The sequence below is a fragment of the Macrotis lagotis genome, chromosome 5 (assembly GCF_037893015.1).
Source record: "Macrotis lagotis isolate mMagLag1 chromosome 5, bilby.v1.9.chrom.fasta, whole genome shotgun sequence".
Lineage (NCBI taxonomy): Eukaryota > Metazoa > Chordata > Mammalia > Peramelemorphia > Peramelidae > Macrotis > Macrotis lagotis.
In genome coordinates, this window is record NC_133662.1 from 123,492,400 (window position 1) to 123,509,815 (window position 17,416).

The window sequence follows — 17,416 nt, forward strand, 5'->3', positions numbered from 1 at the left end:
CACAAAACACTTTTTAAAAATTCTTCCATATCCTAAACTGATTGTAGATCCATTTAAGAACCATTTATTTGACCAAATTTAGGGTTATCTTTGGAAAAAACGTACAGTTGGAATAGTATAAAGTACTTAACTAAAGATCAATGTGATTCATTCTAAGAAGAAGCTTGATATACTTTCCAAATAAAGAATAACTTATTACCAAAAAAAAGAGCTCTCCCACACAGGTAGCTTTATAACTTGGAAGTACACTGAGATGCCATCTAGTTCAATCATCTTATTTTAAAGATGAGGAAAATTAAGGCCAAGGAGGTTCAATAACTTAAGGTCATACAAGTAGAAACCATCAGAGAGGTGGGATTCCCACAAGCCTTTTAATTTCCAAATCAATGCTTCCATGTACCAAGCTGCCTCCACATTCACAGTTTTTGAAAAGGAAGTGACCAATAAAGGAAACTGCTTAATTCAGCGACTTCGAAGTCATCCTATATGAATAAAGTAGGGTTCTATTCCAAAAGGCAGCCTAGTCCAAAGGATCAGAGAAGTCTGGATGAACAATAAGGAGGAGCAGGGGTTCCAAAGTTTTGCCTGGATTAGAACATAAGGAAATTGTATGATCCTGAGCAAGTTACTTAAAACCCCTTTGGCCTCAGTTTTCTCATCTGGAAAATGAGGGTCTTGGAACAGCTGTCTTCAGAGGTCCAATCTGGATTTGCAATGCTAAACTTGCAGATGGGTTGTTGAACTAATGGGGGAGGGGAATTTCTACACCAGGAGTTCCCTAGGCCAATAAAAACAACATTCTGGATCAAATAAAATCTCTTCAGTGTATCGCTTTGGGAAGCCTCTGGCTACCCCAGATGCCTAAAATTAAGGGATTAAGCTGAACAATGACTACGAATGATGAAGGCAAATTCTACTTTGTCCGGCGATTCTTCTCGTTTGCTGTATCACCTGAAAAATGGGGGATATAATTCATTAAAACAACGCCGCCAAGATGAACTAACCAAGTTGCTCTTAAAAGTTGCACACAAAGTTTCACGAAGTTTTGAACCCTCCCTTCCAGGTGCCAGGTAAGGCGCAGGCTTCTCTTTCCGATAGTTCCCCACCCTCGAGTCGTTCACCTGTGCACCCCGACCCCGTCCCAACCCCCGAATTGCTTAAACCGAAAGCTTGGGCTTGGGGGGGGGGTAAAGGTAACTGCAGGGAGCAGGTGCCGCGTCGTACGCTCCCCGCTCCCGAGGTGCCGGCGGGGGCCGGGGGCCTCCAGGAGCGCCTCTTACCTTGGTGAGCTGAGCGATCTTCTTGCTCATCTTCAAATGGAGGTCCTGGCTGTAGTCCATGCTGAAGGCTGCCGGCTGCACCCCGGCCGAGGAAGAGAATTTGGTCGCTCCCCCGGCCGCGGAGTAGTGGTGCTGCTTCCAGCTCATCCCTGGAGTCGCCATCTTCCCCGCGGGCCACCCCTAGGACCAGGGTCCCCGCACCTCCATCCCGGTGCCCAGCTCCGGGCGGAGCGGAACGCCGGGGGCCGGGCTCCCCACACCGAAGGCCTCCCTCGGCCCCGTACTCTCGGCTCCGTCCCTCTGCGGGGACCGGACCGGAGCGGACCGGACCGAGCCTCTCCGACCGCCCGGACTGACGGCCTCCGGCAGGTAGACACCTTCCTCCCGGGGCCAAAATCCGGTCTCCCTCACCGTGGCCGGGGCGGAGGCATGGCGGGGACCCGCGGGTCACAAGCGGGGCTTGGAGGGATGCGGGAGGCCGCCGCCGGCTCTGCGGAGAGGCGAGGGCGGGGAGACGCGGCGGGGACCGGGGAGGGGACGGACTGGCTACGCGGCCGAGCGGAGGCGAGGAGCCGGGGAGGCAAACGTCGTCATCGCCGTCACTGCCGCCGCCGGAGCCGCGGGGAGTCGCCGTTACTAGGGCGCTGGCCCCGCGCTGGGGACCGGTTCACGGCGACGTCATTTCCCGACCCCCGGCCCCGCCCCGGCCACCTCTGCTGCGCGCGGCATCCCCGCACCTGCCCGGCCCAGCCCTCCTCGGCCTCTCCCCAGACTGCAGACCGCCTCACGGAGGACCCCCGGCGCGCACGGCGGGCGGCCCCGACAGGTGCCCGCCCCGGTCGGGGGGTTGTTTTTTTTAAAACCCAACCCAAACGGATAAAGCGTTTTAGCGTTGCCTTTTGTGGCTCCATCACGGCCAGTTCTAGAGACTCCTCCCCCCCCCCCTTCGGACCGCTCACTCCGGTAACACAGGAAAACATTACTGGAATCAGGCAACGCTGACCTTGCATACTTTCCGCCTCAGTACCCCCTTGAGGAGGAGCTATGTGACCTTTTCCTCTCTAGGGCTTTCATGTTATTTAGAGTGACCACCTCTGAGTGATTTCCCCATCCCACCCCACCCCCATTGACACAGGGTTTCTTAAGGTAGAGTCCCTGAACTTGACTTTTCATCTGTACTTCAAAGTAGCTAGAGAGATTGACTTCCATATAGCTAGTGAGATTGACCTCAGTGTAGCTAGTGAGATTGACTTCAATGTAGCTAGTGAGATTGACTTCCATGGAGCTAGTGAGATTGACTTCCATGGAGCTAGTGAGATTGACCTCAGTGTAGCTAGTGAGATTGACTTCCATGTAGCTAGTGAGATTGACTTCACTGTAGCTAGTGAGATTGACTTCACTGTAGCTAGTGAGATTGACTTCACTGTAGCTAGTGAGATTGACTTCAATGTAGCTAGTGAGATTGACCTCAGTGTAGCTAGTGAGATTGACTTCCATGGAGCTAGTGAGATTGATTTCACTGTAGCTAGTGAGATTGACTTCACTGTAGCTAGTGAGATTGACTTCACTGTAGCTAGTGAGATTGACTTCCATGTAGCTAGTGAGATTGACTTCACTGTAGCTAGTGAGATTGACTTCAGTGTAGCTAGTGAGATTGACTTCACTGTAGCTAGTGAGATTGACTTCAATGTAGCTAGTGAGATGTACTTCCATGTAGCTAGTGAGATTGACTTCAATGTAGCTAGTGAGATGTACTTCAGTGTAGCTAGTGAGATGTACTTCCATGTAGCTAGTGAGATTGACTTCAATGTAGCTAGTGAGATGTACTTCAGTGTAGCTAGTGAGATGTACTTCCATGTAGCTAGTGAGATTGACTTCAATGTAGCTAGTGAGATGTACTTCAGTGTAGCTAGTGAGATGTACTTCAGTGTAGCTAGTGAGATGTACTTCCATGTAGCTAGTGAGATGTACTTCCGTGTAGCTAGTGAGATTGTCTTCAGTGTAGCTAGTGAGATGTACTTCAATGTAGCTAGTGAGATGCACTTCAATGTAGCTACTGAGATGCACTTCAATGTAGCTAGTGAGATTGACTTCAATGTGGCTAGTGAGAATGACTTCAATGTGGCTAGTGAAAATGACTTCAATGTGGCTAGTGAGAATGACTTCAATGCAGCTAGTGAGAGTGACTTCAATGTAGCTAGTGAGATTGACTTCAATAACTTCAATATAACTAGTTAACTTTATATTTTATTTTTAAGCATTTAAAAACTTCACAAGAAAGGTGTTCTTAGGCTTCACCAGACTGACAAAATATTCCATAATACAAAAATTAAGAACCTCCAGTTTACTTTCATTGTACTTTTTGGGTATTGCTAATTTTGCATTACATTAGTTCATTCAAAATCTCACATTTCTCTGAATTTCTTAGTATTTTTTTTTAGGTTTTTGTTAGGCAATAGGGTAAAGTGGCTTGCCCAAGGCCACGCAGCTAGGTAATTATGAGGTGTTTGAGACAAGATTTGAACTCAGGTACTCTTGACTCCAGGGCCAGTGCTCTGTGCCAGCTAGCCACCCCTCTTCTTAGTATTTCTTAAGAGGCACATGGCATGAATGCATATACCCTCAAAGCTGGAAATGAGTGGGTTCTGGTCCTGCCTCTGACATGTTTATTTGTTGTGCGGGTCTCTTTAAAGCTTTAAGTTGCCAAGATATTGACCTGCTTTTGTAGATGAAGTTTTCTCACCTGGGATTTTTCCAAATGAATTAAAGTCTTTATCCCATATATGTGTAACTTTAAAAAGCAAATCTTTAAGCTGTTTCTCATAGGAAATATTTACTAGGACAGTAATTACAGTAGATTTGATAGGTAGAATCAGTTTTCTGAAAACAAGCAGAAATAATATAATTGCAAGTTAGTGACAAATTTTGATTCCTTAATTAACCATATACTCAACATCTTATTAAATGGTACTAGACAGTCTCCTGGGAATCATTTTATACGGGATACATTTAAAAAGTGACTTTTATTTAGGGGTAGCTAGGTGGCTCAGTGGATAGAGCACTGGCCCTGGAGTCAGGAGGACCTGAGTTCAAATCTAGCCTCAGACACTTAATTACCTAGCTGTGTGACCCTGGGCAAGTCACTTAACCCCATTGCCTTGCAAAAACCTAAAAAAAGTGTCTTTTATTTTTAGTTATTTCTTATCCATACTGGGGACTGAAACTCCCATATTGACAAAGCAAAACAATTAAGCAAAAACATTTGATACAGAGACCTAGTTAAACAATGTATAAAACATCCTGTTTGGGTAGCCTCTGCCTCTCTGCTGTAAGGAAATATGTTCATAAACTTTCCTCTAGGACCTCAGGTATTGCTTCAACATATATATTTCTCTTATTAATAGAGATTTGGAGCAGGTTTTCATATGGTTATTAGCATATTAAAATTCTTCTTTTGAGGACTGAACCATTTGACTCAGTTAACATATTTATATTAATTTCCTATTTGTCTTAGACATGTAATTAAAAGACATTTTCCCTCAATTCATAGCAGCTTCCTTTCTTATCACTACTGCACTAATTTTGTTTACATAAAAATTGCTTCATTTAGGGGGCAGCTAGGTGGTGTAGTGGATAGAGAGCATCAGCCCTGGAGTCAGGAGTACTTGAGTTCAAATCCAGACTCAGGAACTTAATACCTAGCTGTATGACCTTGGGCAAATCACTTAGCCTCATTGTCTTGCAAAAACAAAAAAATGCTTCATTTACATGTAATTTAAATGATTATCTTTTTGGGACCTCCTTTGTTTCCATTTGGCTAAGAATTTCATCTTTATGAAAGGTATCTGATTTTCTTCTTTTTTTAAATGGTGTGGCCTTTTCTTGCTAAGTTGTATGTTCATTTTAATTTAATTGTGGCATATGATATATAATGTCAATCAAAACTAATTTTTGCTAAACTTTTTCAGTTTTTCTAGTAGCTTTTGTCAGATAGGGAGTTCTTCCCCAGTTTTTTTATTGTCCAGTTAATCTAATCTATAGGGTTTTTGAATTCACTTCTTTCTGATGCTAGATGATTTTGCTCCTTAAAGAGTAAAATAATTTATGTCTTTATATCTCAATATATAACATAGTGCCTGCCACATTGTAAGGACTTTATAGATTTATGTTTAAGATTTCTATCATCTTCTAAGATTATCATGCTCAGTTCGATTTATGGCCAAAGGCCATAAAACTTTGCATACCTCACAACACTCAGGTTGGCCAATAAGACTAAAAAGGAAAATAATCAATGTTGAAAGGGACGTAGGAAAACTGGCACACAAATGCATTTTGGGTGGAGTTGTGAACTGATCCAACCTTTCTGGAGAGCAATTGGAGTTAGGCCCAAGGGGCAATAAAACTGCATACCTTTTGATCCAGCAATATCACTACTGGGTCTCTTATCCTGAAGAGATCATGAAAAAGATTGAAAATCCCACATGCACAAAAATATTCATAGCAGCTCTTTTGGTAGTAGCAAAGAAGTAGAAATTGAGGGGATGCCCATCAATTGGGCAATGACTGAACAAACTGTGATATATGTATGTAATGGAACACTATTGTTCTTTCTTTTTTAAAGATTTTATTTGAGTTTTTAGTTTTACAATTTTTCTCCCAATCTTACCGCCCCCCCCCCCCCCCCCGGGGAAAGCAATCTGTCAGTCTTTATTTTGTTTCGATGTTGCACATTGATCCAAATTGAGTGTGATGAGAGAGAAATCACATCCTTAAGGAAGAAACAAAAAAGTATAAGCGATAACAAGATCAGACGATAAGATATCACGTCCCCCCCCCCCAAATTAAAGGGAACAGTCCTTGAACTTTGTTCAAACTCCAGGACTCTATCTGGATACAGATGGTATTCTCCATTGCAGACAGCCCCAAATTGTCCCTGGTTGTTGCACTGATGGAACAAGCAAGTCCATCAAGGTTAAACATCACCCCCATGTTGCTGAAAGGGTGTACAGTGTTTCTCTGATTCTGCTCATCTCACTCATCATTAGTTCATGCAAATCCCTCTAGGCTTCCCTGAATGCCTTCCTTGTTTCTAATAGAATAATAGTGTTCCATGACATAAATATATCACAGTTTGCTGAGCCATTCCCCAATTGAAGGACATTTACTTGATTTCCAATTCTTTGCCACCACAAACAAGGCTGCTATGAATATTTTTGAACACTATTGTTCTTTAAGAAAAGGGGATGGAATTGATGCTGAGTGAGATGAGCAGAACCAGATGAACATTATATAAACAAACAACATGGGGTGATGATCAACCATGATGGACTTGTTCATTCCAGCAGTTAAAAAAAGATTTATGAAGGAACTGTATGAAGACCCAAAGCTTATTATCTTCAATTTTTAAAAGTTGTCAAATGTATTATGCCTTTTTTTTTCTCTCTAACGTTTTCTTTCTGCCATTTGGTTTTGATTCTTCTCTCACAATATGATCAATATGGACTTATTGTTTAGCATGGTTATAAATGTAGAGACTATATCAGATTGCTTTCTGTCTCAGGAAGGGGGAGGGAAGGGAGAGAGGGAAAAAATGTAAAAGTCAAAACCTTGCAAAAAATGATTGGTAAAAACTACTGTTGCATGTAGTTGGAAAAACAAATATTTAAAAAAAGATGATCATGCTTACCATATATATGGTGATGTTCACCACACATGTAGTCATTGCTCATTATTCTCAAAAGCTAAATTTGCTAGGATAAAAAGACCCTGAATCTTTTTTTTTAACCCACAATGCCCCCATCTTTTTTCAGTTACTTTCTATAAGGTGTCTTTCATTTTTACTTGCAATGAATTTCTCTTCCCTTACACCTTTTAGACTCTTCATTTTCCCTCAAAGCTCAGTCTTTCCTCCTTAATGCTAGTACTTGCTCTGATTATCTTCAATATATCCTATAGATATCTTTTTTATATAATTATCCAGTAAACCCTCAAAGCACCATTATCTCTAAATCCAGAAAGTAGAACCATGAGCTTAACTTTATTCTCACTACCAGTAGGTAGGCTAGGTTCATCAAAATTGGATTCCCCTTAGTTATAGTAAAATAAAGGTTTTAAAATGAGAAGGGCAACTTACCTCTACATGAGAAATTCTTCAACTTTTAATTTTTAAACTTTTTTTTTAGTTTTTTTTGCAAGGCAAATGGGGTTAAGTGGCTTGCCCAAGGCCACACAGCTAGGTAATTATTAAGTGTCTGAGACCGGATTTGAACCCAGGTACTCCTGACTCCAAGGCCAGTGCTTTATCCACTATGCCACCTAGCCGCCCCTCTAGCTTATTTCTTAGCCAGTAACAGATTATTTTATAGGCAGCTAGGTGAAGTAGTGGATAGATTTTTATGCCTAAAGTCAAGGAAATTCATCTTCCTGAGCTCAAATCAGGTCTCAGATACTAACAGTGGGATCCTGGACAAGTCACTTAACCCAGGTTTTCTCAATTCTTTATATGTAAAATGAGCTGGAGCAAGGAAATGGCAAAATCACCAAGAAAACGCCAAATCACTCCAAAAACTCCAAAACCCCCAAACTCCAAACTCCAAAGAGTCATGTAGAGTTAGATATAACTAATCACACCCAGATGGTTTTGATGATTTTTGTATTACAGTTTGAAATCTGGAATTGCTATACTACTATCCTTCACATTTTTTAATTGATTTCATTTTTATTCTTGATCTTTTATTCTTCCAGATGAATTGGTTTTTTTCCAAGTTCCATAAAATAATTTTTTGGTAGTTTGATTGGTATGGGATTGATTAAGTAAATTAATTTAGGTTGAATTGTTATTTTTATTAAATTGGCTAAGTATATTCAGGAGCAATTAATAGTTCTAATTATTTAGATCTGACTTTTTTGTCAAGTATCTTGTAATTATTCATATAGTCCCAGGGTTTGTCTTAGCAGGTAAACTCTCAAGTATTTTATATTATCTGCTTATTTTATTTTTTATTAAAGATTTTATTTGAGTTTTACAATTTTTCCCCCAATCTTACTTCCCTACCCCCCCCCCCCACAGAACACAATCTGCCAGTCTTTACTTTGTTTCCTTGTTGTACATTGATCCAAATTGAGTGTGATGAGAGAGAAATCATATCCTTAAGGAAGAAACAAAAAGTATAAGAGATAGTAAGATCAGACAATAAGATATCTGTTTTTTTTTCTAAATTAAAGGGAATTGTCCTTGAACTTTGTTCAAACTCCACGGCTCTTTATCTGGATACAGATGGTATTCTCCATTGCATTGTCTGCTTATTTTAAATGGAATTTCTCTTTCTATATTCTGCTGTGTTGGACTTTGTTGGTAATATATTGAAATGCTTATGATTTGTGTGAGTTTATTTTATATCCTACAATTTTGCTGCAATTATTATTCCAACTAGTTTTTTAGTTGATTAATATATATATAAAATCTACAAAAAGTAATTGTTTTTTCTCAGTGCCTATTCTAATTCTCCAGTTTCTTTTTCTTCTCTTATTGATATTGCTAACATTTATTTTTATGATGTTGAATTAGTTATGATAAATAGCATTCTCATTTCAGCCTTGATCTTATATGGAAAGCTTCTAGCTTATCCCCATTACAGATAATATTTAATGGTTTTTAGATATATACTACTTATTAATACAAGGAAATTTCCATTTATTCTTATGCTTCCTAGAGATTTTAATAGGAAAGAGTTTGTATTTTATCAAAAGTTTTTTCTGCATTTATTGATTTCAATTAATTCCAGATAATCCCAAGGACTTGTAGCACAATTCTAAAAAACCCTTCAAGAATGAGGCAAGGGAAACATTTGTCTTGGGTCCAAGGGATATAGAAAATATTTAAAATATCTATCTAGATTTTAAGTAGGGCCTGTTATTAAAATTTGGGGTGGGTAGAAATAGTTACTCATTTATGTTCTTTCAAAGGCACACATTTAGTCAATGCTGACTATCCTGAAATTTCCCTTCAAAAACATTTCTCCACCCCTATGCAGATTTTTCTTATGGATAGTATTATAAACTTTAGTCTTTCAATCCTGGAAAGGAGAACTGCTGCTAGGCTAAAGTAACAGCTGCCAATAACCATTTATGTAACACTATTTTTTCAAGATAGAATATAGAAAATATTAATTTTTCATATAATGCAGGTTAACTGAATGTTACTGATAGGAGGAGAATCTAAGCTATCTCTTTGTAAAAAGTAGATGTCTGAAATAGCCTCTTTCTTAGATGTATTGGGGTTCATAATCTATATTCCATAGAACTTCTCTGATACATCCTCAGGGGTTATAACCTACACTATAAGGAATACCTCAGTCAGAGCATCATGCTTAATCATGAAGCAGAATATTGGAAGGCTAGGGAAAGAGGCTGGTAAAAAATCAGTTAGAAAGGAAATCTTATGGAAGTGCCAGGGTCGGGGGAGAAGGGGGGAAATCACTGAGAACAGATTAAAAAGTAATGAAAGCAAACAGAATTTATGCATCCCAGGGCTGAAGGAAATCTTAGAATTCATCTAGTTCAAATCTTCTTATTTTTCAGACTGGGAAGCGGAGAACCCAGCTAGATCACAACTTTCCTGGGGTCACACAGTTAAATTACAGAGCATTAACTAAAATCCAAGTCTGAATACCAATCTCATGATATTTCCCCTACATCCAAAGGAGGCAGAGTTTTTGAGGCTCTATGATTTCATCTTTGTGGGCAACCTTCCAAGCCCCTCTTAGAAGAGTCAATCCAAATAGAAGAGCTGTCCTCAAATTCAGGAAGAGATGTGGTTTGACAACTCCTAGCTTTAAGAACCTAGGCAAATCCCTTCACCTTCCAGTGTCCCAGAGTCTGGGACTGGTTTGCATGAATAGAACTACCCTAGGAGTTCTCTATCCCAACAAAATCATAGATTTTGTCCAAAAACTAAACCCCCAGAAATAGATTGAAAAAAAAATCATCACTTTGAGTTCAACCCTGTTTCTGAACCCCTCTGAAGTTGAATAGTTTCTTGTGTCTTCTTTAATCAGCCTATCCATGTTTGCAGTACATAGCAGAGTTTCTGCTCAACTGGCAAAGCTTTTGAGAATTCAAACTCTCATCTTGCCAGGGTGACTCATCAGAGTGGGAATTTAGTGGAATAGTTTAAGATATTCACAGCATGGTTCCAAATTCTGGTAGCATTGTAGTGTGTGGACAGAGTAATGAGAAACATTGCTATTTACAGTGCTCACTCTGATACACTATGAGAGTCCTAAGTATGTTCCCATTAAAAATTTGTGGGAATCTGAGACAGAGAATCAGAGACAAGATCCTCCTTCTGACTGTCTGTAATTTAGGAAGCCATCAGCATTTGTAAAAAAGAAAAAAAACACAGAGGGGGCTGCTAGGTAATGCAGTGGATAGAGTGCTGGCCCTGGAGTCAGGAGTACCTGAGTTCAAATCCGGCCTCAGACACTTCATAATTACCTAGCTGTGTGGCCTTGGGAAAGCCACTTGACCCCATTTGCCTTGCAAAAACTAAAAAAAAACATGTTTTTCATGGAAACAGAATTTCAGAGCTAGAAAGGATATTCTCTGAGGTCATCTAATCGAACCCCTAGAAAAGTTAACTGACTTGCTTGGAAGCAATAGAGGAACTAGAACTACAGGTTTTCACTGGTTAGATTATTTGACAATGATGTCCAATGAATCATATTACACTTATGGAGTGCTCACTTTTTGAAAGGATATCACCCTTCCCTTTCTTGAGTTATATCATTACAGAACTTAAGCTAAGTACTAGGACAAGGAAAAGAGGGCAACAGGAGAGTCTCCAAGAAGTGGAGGACATTTCTTCCTCTCTTTTTCCACCTCCTGAGGGAAATCTTTTCCTCATTCCTCAATTCTTTCTCCTCAAATGATTTTACATTTACTTATCTATTATCCCCTGTATGAAATAATTTCTGTGAGGTGAGACAATATTTGTTACTTTATATCCTCAGCACCTAGCTCATAACCTTGAATTTAATAAGTGCCTACTAAATTAATTGGAATTCAGAGACAGTGACAGATTACTAAACTTATGAGTTAGCAAGGCTTAGGTTTGAATTCTGTCTCAATCAGTTATTCCTTTTGCCACCTTGAACAAGTCATTGTGCATCTTTTGTCCTCAGGTTCTTCATTTACAAAATTAGGGGTTTGTACTCAATGTCTGTGAATCACCATTCCATTTCTAAATTTATGACCCCATATATTTATTTTCCTTTCTCCCCATCAGAGTTGGAAAGCTCACATCAATAAAGAAATAATTTTTGTGGGCCAATTATTTGCAAGGTGTGAGAAATAAGTACTATTTCGACATGAATGAAAAGAGTGATTCCTGTTTGGGAGGTGAAACACATGCAGATATTTCCTAACCCATTAAAGGATTTGCTTGTTAATTGATTGACTAATTTATTTCAACCCCAAAATTTGTAAATCAATTATAGTTGATATACACTATCCCACAGAAATAGTTTTATAATTAGTTCACCTTAATTAATGTGACTCTTAAATATTTTTTGTTTAGGTTTTTGCAAGGCAAATGGGGTCAAGTGGCTTGCCCAAGGCCACACATCTAGGTAATTATTAAGTGTCTGAGACCGGATTTGAACCCAGGTACTCCTGACTCCAAGGCCAGTGCTTTATCCACTACGCCACCTAGCCTCCCCTACTCTTGAATCTTAATATGTGGGCAACTAGGTAGCAAAGTAGACAGAGTGCTGGGTCTGAAGTCAGGAAGACTCATCTTCCTAAGTTCAAATCTAGCTTCATGAATTTACTGGTTGTGTGACTCTGGAAAAGTCATTTAATCCAATTTGCCTCAGTTTCCTTCCATGTAAAATGAGCTGGAGAAGGAAATGGTAAACCATTCCAGTTTCTTTGCCAAGAAAATTGCAAATGGAGACATGAAGGTCAGTCATGACTGAAATGACCAAATGACAACAAAATAAATCTTAACATATTTTCCCCCTGATGATATTCACTAGTGACAAATATGTAGACACAAACATCAATTGTCTTTTTTCATTTATTCCTCCTTCACAAGCCCAATTCCATATCCTTTCACAATATAGTAAATCCATGATGTGATTAAAGAATCTCATTGACCTATCAGATTTGTTATCATGAGGAAAAAGAGAGCTTTCTTATTTCATCTTCTTTTTCCTGCCCTAGTCTGCTTTTTCCTCTTCTATCAGAAAAGAATGTAAGGTAAAGTGGAGCAATACCAAAGATAAACTGTGACTTTAATAGCATAGAGAAGGCCAAAATTGGGAATGCTTCCTACCAATGCAGAGCAATACTATCTCTACACTTAAAGGCTTAAATTGTCTAAGCACTAAGAGGTTGAGTGACTTCTTCCCAGTTTACAAAGTTAGCCTATATCTGAGACAGAACATGAACCCAGGGCTTCCTGGCTTTGAAGTTTCTTCTGCATGCACTGTATCATCCTGCCTTTCATCTATGATGCTTGGTCAGTAATTCCTTTGTACTATTTATTTGGAAGTTGCCTCATCACTATGAAGATAGTGAAAGAGAGATAAGAAACCTTCCTGGTGATCTCATTTGAAATTCATCTTTCCTTTCTTGGATCTCAAGTTCCAAAAAACTAAAACTGTGGATCATTCAAAGGGTGTGATAGAGAGGCATATGATGTATATGAATGAATTTCAGTGTTATTTTTAAAAACTGATGCACAGTTAGCAGTATAAAAGATGTGTAAGTGGGAAAGAAGGTGGGTCAGTCACGTTATAAGAGGGAGGGATAATGAGTGTATATATCCATGTAAAGCACTGTAGCTCATGCATTGTCTTGAAGACCCCTAGCTCATGGAGCTGAGATGGGCCGGACTTCACAGTATTCCCAGGAGGACCTGGAAAGAATCAAGAAAGATGAGAAGTATGGATGGGTTGGGGTATGTACTAAAGACTTATCAATGAGACCACAGTTTTATTGAAGTTTTGAAGTAGTCTCCATGTTAGTGAGTTTCATGAGATGATTCTTTCTAAAAGATGTTTTTATTTCCCTCAGGCAAGAGAAGTTCCTTGAAAAAAAAAGGAGGGAGGGGAAAGAAAAGTGCTACAGAGAGAGGAAAAGAAAGGAAGAGAGGGAGACATCCAAAAAATGAAAGATAAGAGAGAGAGAGAGAGAGAGAGAGAGAGAGAGAGAGAGAGAGAGAGAGAGAGAGAGAATAATGGAGAACAGTCAGAGAGGAAGAGAGGATGGAGAAACAGAAAGATACACATAGATAGTCACCTAGAAAGAGGCACAAAGAAATAAGGGTAGAAAGAGTTTTTTAAAAAAAAGGGGGAAAAGAAAGAGGAAGAGAGAAGGAGCATAGAAGTAAGGTCCCCCAAAAAGGAGACAGCAAATTTGGAAAAGAATGAGGACAGCATTTTCTTCCCACCTCCTTTCTATACCAATGTTAGAGCTATAGTGGCATGTGCTACCTCACCTCTCTCTATCTCATGACTTGTTATCCTCACACCATGGAAAGTGATGTTTCTTTTTTTAATTTATTCATAAAATCAAAACAGCTGAGCTTTCTTGTTTTGTCTTCTCTTTCCTGCCCTAATGTGCTTGGAAAAGTGGAGCAATAACAAAGAGAAATTGATCACTTAGCAAAATACTTATTAAGCAAACCAACTGGATTAAAATTAAAAAAGGAAATCAAACAATCGCTTGGGGGTTTTTTGCTCTAAACAAGTTCTATGAAATTGGTTGACTGATTAGTTTTCATCATACTGATCAATTCTTTTAACTATAATCAATCAATTCATTTTTTCTATTTAACATACATTTATTAAATGTTTAATTATATATACATGTATATACACACACAAGACAGCATTAATAAACATACCCATGTGTTTCTTAATTGGATTTTTAATGACAGGAATTTAAAAGATGTATATAATATGTACTATACTAAGTACATAGTAAGGGAAAGAAATATAGTGGTTTTGCTTGCTGGGGGGATATAAAGTAAAAGCCGTTAACTTTACCAATTTCATTGATTCTCCCAACTTCTTTTCACTCTTGTTCCCAAATTAATTTGCATGGCAACCTGGGTTATTATGGACATTAAAAAGTATCTCTTTTCATAAGCTCTACTCAGCTTCTTTGCACTTTTGCCAAGCTATATCCCTGGGACAAATATGAAGCTAGCTAGGCTAGCATATCATAGGAGTCAAAAAGAATGTCTGAATTAAGACTCAGAAAAAGTTTGGAATAGGAGTATTTGAACAATAGTAAGATTTAAAATTGCCTAAAGATTTCTCTAGGTAGCTGGATGGCTTAAATTATCATCTCTTAAATTGATTCTCAGATTTATTTATACAACCCTAATATGACTCCTGACCCTCCATACAGTCATCTCCAAATGCTTCTTGGACATATAAAACATATCATAATTAAAATATTCAAACTTGAATTCTTTATCTTTCACAAAAACCTTCCCATCTTCTGAACTTCCATCTTACTGTAGAGAACATCACCATTCTCCCAGTTATCTAGACTTGGAACCTAGGTGTCATCTTAAACTACTCACTCTTCATTTATGTCCTATATCCTTTCTATCTGTCGCCAAATCCTGTCAACTTTTATTCTATCCAACATGTCTCACATACACCCCTTTCTCTCCTCTGACATAGCCATCAACTAGGTACAGGACTTCCACAGACATCTAGATTATTACAATAATCTGCTGGTTGAGCTCTCTATTTCAAGTCACTATGCACTGTAGTCCATCCTCCACTCAGTGGCTTAAATAGTCTTAGTAAAGCACTGATCTGGACTTTGTCTCTCCCCTACTCAGTAAACTATAGAGGCTCCCAATTATCTCTGGGATCAAATAGAAATAAGCTTGGCTTGTAAAGCCCTTCACAACCTTTCTCACATTTCCCAGCCTTCTCACACACTTCACTCTCCTCCATTTATTCTGTAGATCTAACAACACTGACCTTTTGCACATGACACTCCAGCTCCCCTGACTCTGGTGGTTTTAATTGTCAGCCATTCTTGAAATGTTCTGCCATTGTAATCTCCTGAGTTCCCTGGTTTCTTTTACATCTCATCTGGAATCTTTCAGTAAGATGCCTTTCCCTTCCTCCCACCACTTCCACTGCTTTGTGTTAGTTTCTTTCCTCTAACATCACTTTCATTTATCTTGTTTATATATTCTTTTTTTTTAGGTTTTTACTAGGCAATGGGGTTAAGTGGCTTGCCCAAGGCCCCACAGCTAGGTCATTATTAAGTGTCTGAGGCTGGATTTGAACTCAGGTACTCCTGACTCCAGGGCCGGTGCTCTATCCATTATGCCACCTAGCCAACCCTATATGTTCTTTCTACAGTTATTTGCCTGGTGTTTTTCCCATTAGAGAGTAAGTTCCATGAGGTCAAGAACTGTTTTTCTCTGTATGAAGCCCAATATATAATAAAAGAGAATAGAACAGGCTTGTTGACTTGACCAGTGGATATATTTTGATGGGACTTATATTCCCAAAGAACTAAATATAACCTCTGGTGCTATAAGCTAAAGAGCTGGAAGACTTGTTATAGGAGGAAAAAGTCACATGGCAGAAAAAGACCAAAAAATGTCAGTTCATTGGAGCTTCCCCAACAAAGGCAAGCCTGATAACACCTCCTCGGCACACTATCAGTAGTCTCTTTCCTCACAAAAATTGCCAATTTATTTTCCTTCTTTTAATAACACTTTACTCAGTAATATTGTGAAATTTGAGCTTATAAATAAGTGTCAGTTTCAATATGCTGAGTGATACCATGTTTGAATTTCTACAGGTTAATTGAACCAATGAAGAGCAAAAATTCCTCAACTTGTTCATGGACACTTGTACTAGGAAAGCATTTCTGATACCAGGGTAATGGTCGAATATCTGACTGTTTGGGGAAAAAACCTAGTGAGGCTAGTCAAAAAAGGAAATAGATAAAAGTTAACAAGTAGAGAAACCCTCTCCCTTGGGTATTTTGCTAGGGAGGAGGGAGTACTAGAACTTTAGGCTGATGTAAAACAAAGTTGATACAAACAGGAAGTGAACCAATATTCACATGTAGTAAACTCTATGTTGCCCAAGTACAGGTATTATGGATGTGGTCAGTATGTGATGGGCACTGATCAGCTGATGGTGGTGTTGTGCCATAATGATTCTCAAATGTAACTATCCAACCCTAACCTCTCTCCTCTGTCTTGCATCTAAAATTTATTGGATATTTCAAACTGGATGTCTCAGACATCTTAAATTCAGTATGTACAAAACTGAGTTTATTGACTTTTTTCACATAAAATATATCTCATTAAAACACTTTCCAATTAAGGACACAAAACTTCAATAAGATTTTGAAATGTGTTCTTATATTAAAATTATCAGTATAAATAAATACTAGCATGATCACACTGTCAAAACCCTAAGAAAATTAACTTACATTAAAAACTCCATTATCAGCAATTTACTTTCATCATAATTATTTTCAAGTATAACTTTTAATAAGTGTTTGGAAACCATGAACAATATGTATTTATACAATTGTACATGGCTTTGATTTTCCTTTAACTAATGAAGTTCAGATATTAACTTTGCCCAGGGTGGTTTGGGTTTTCATCTTTTGTCTTTCACAATTATTTGCTTAATAATCTATTGCTTTTGCTTCTTCGTCTCTTAGACTTTTGTTTCAAGAGAACTCTGAACGCTTTTTTTTGTCATTTTTTTTCTTAAAAAGGGAAACATAGTCCATGATTTTTAAAGTGGTCTATTTGGTGTTGCTAAATAATATTTTGGAGCTTTTTAATTGCAAAGCATACATTCACATGTGTTTACTCTTTTTCATTGTATTTTTTTTTAGGTTTTTGCAAGGCAGTGGAGTTAAGTGGCTTGCCCAAGGCCACACAGCTAGGTAATTATTAAGTGTCTGAGGTTGGAATGGAACTCAAGTACTCCTGACTCCAGGGTGGGTGCTCTATCCACTGTGCCATCTAGCTGCCCCTTTGCTCATTTTTTTCATAATGGTTTTAGTTATATTGTCATTGGTTGTTTCTGTTTCAGATTTTTTGTTCACTTCCAACATTTGCATTG

General features: G+C 38.8%; 1 protein-coding gene across 3 annotated transcripts in view; it reads right to left on the minus strand.

Annotated features, from left to right (window-relative positions):
* FAM184A (family with sequence similarity 184 member A) overlaps positions 1-1,524 on the minus strand; it is a 164,629-nt gene extending 163,105 nt beyond the window's left edge. For all 3 annotated transcript variants that reach the window (XR_012468533.1, XM_074187458.1, XM_074187459.1), the window contains exon 1: positions 1,281-1,524. Coding sequence is in view for 2 of the 3 variants with exons in the window: in XM_074187458.1 (XP_074043559.1) it covers positions 1,281-1,442 (162 nt within the window). In the remaining variant the exon portion in view is untranslated. The remainder of the gene's footprint in view (positions 1-1,280) is intronic.
* Between the last annotated feature and the right edge of the window lie 15,892 nt (positions 1,525-17,416).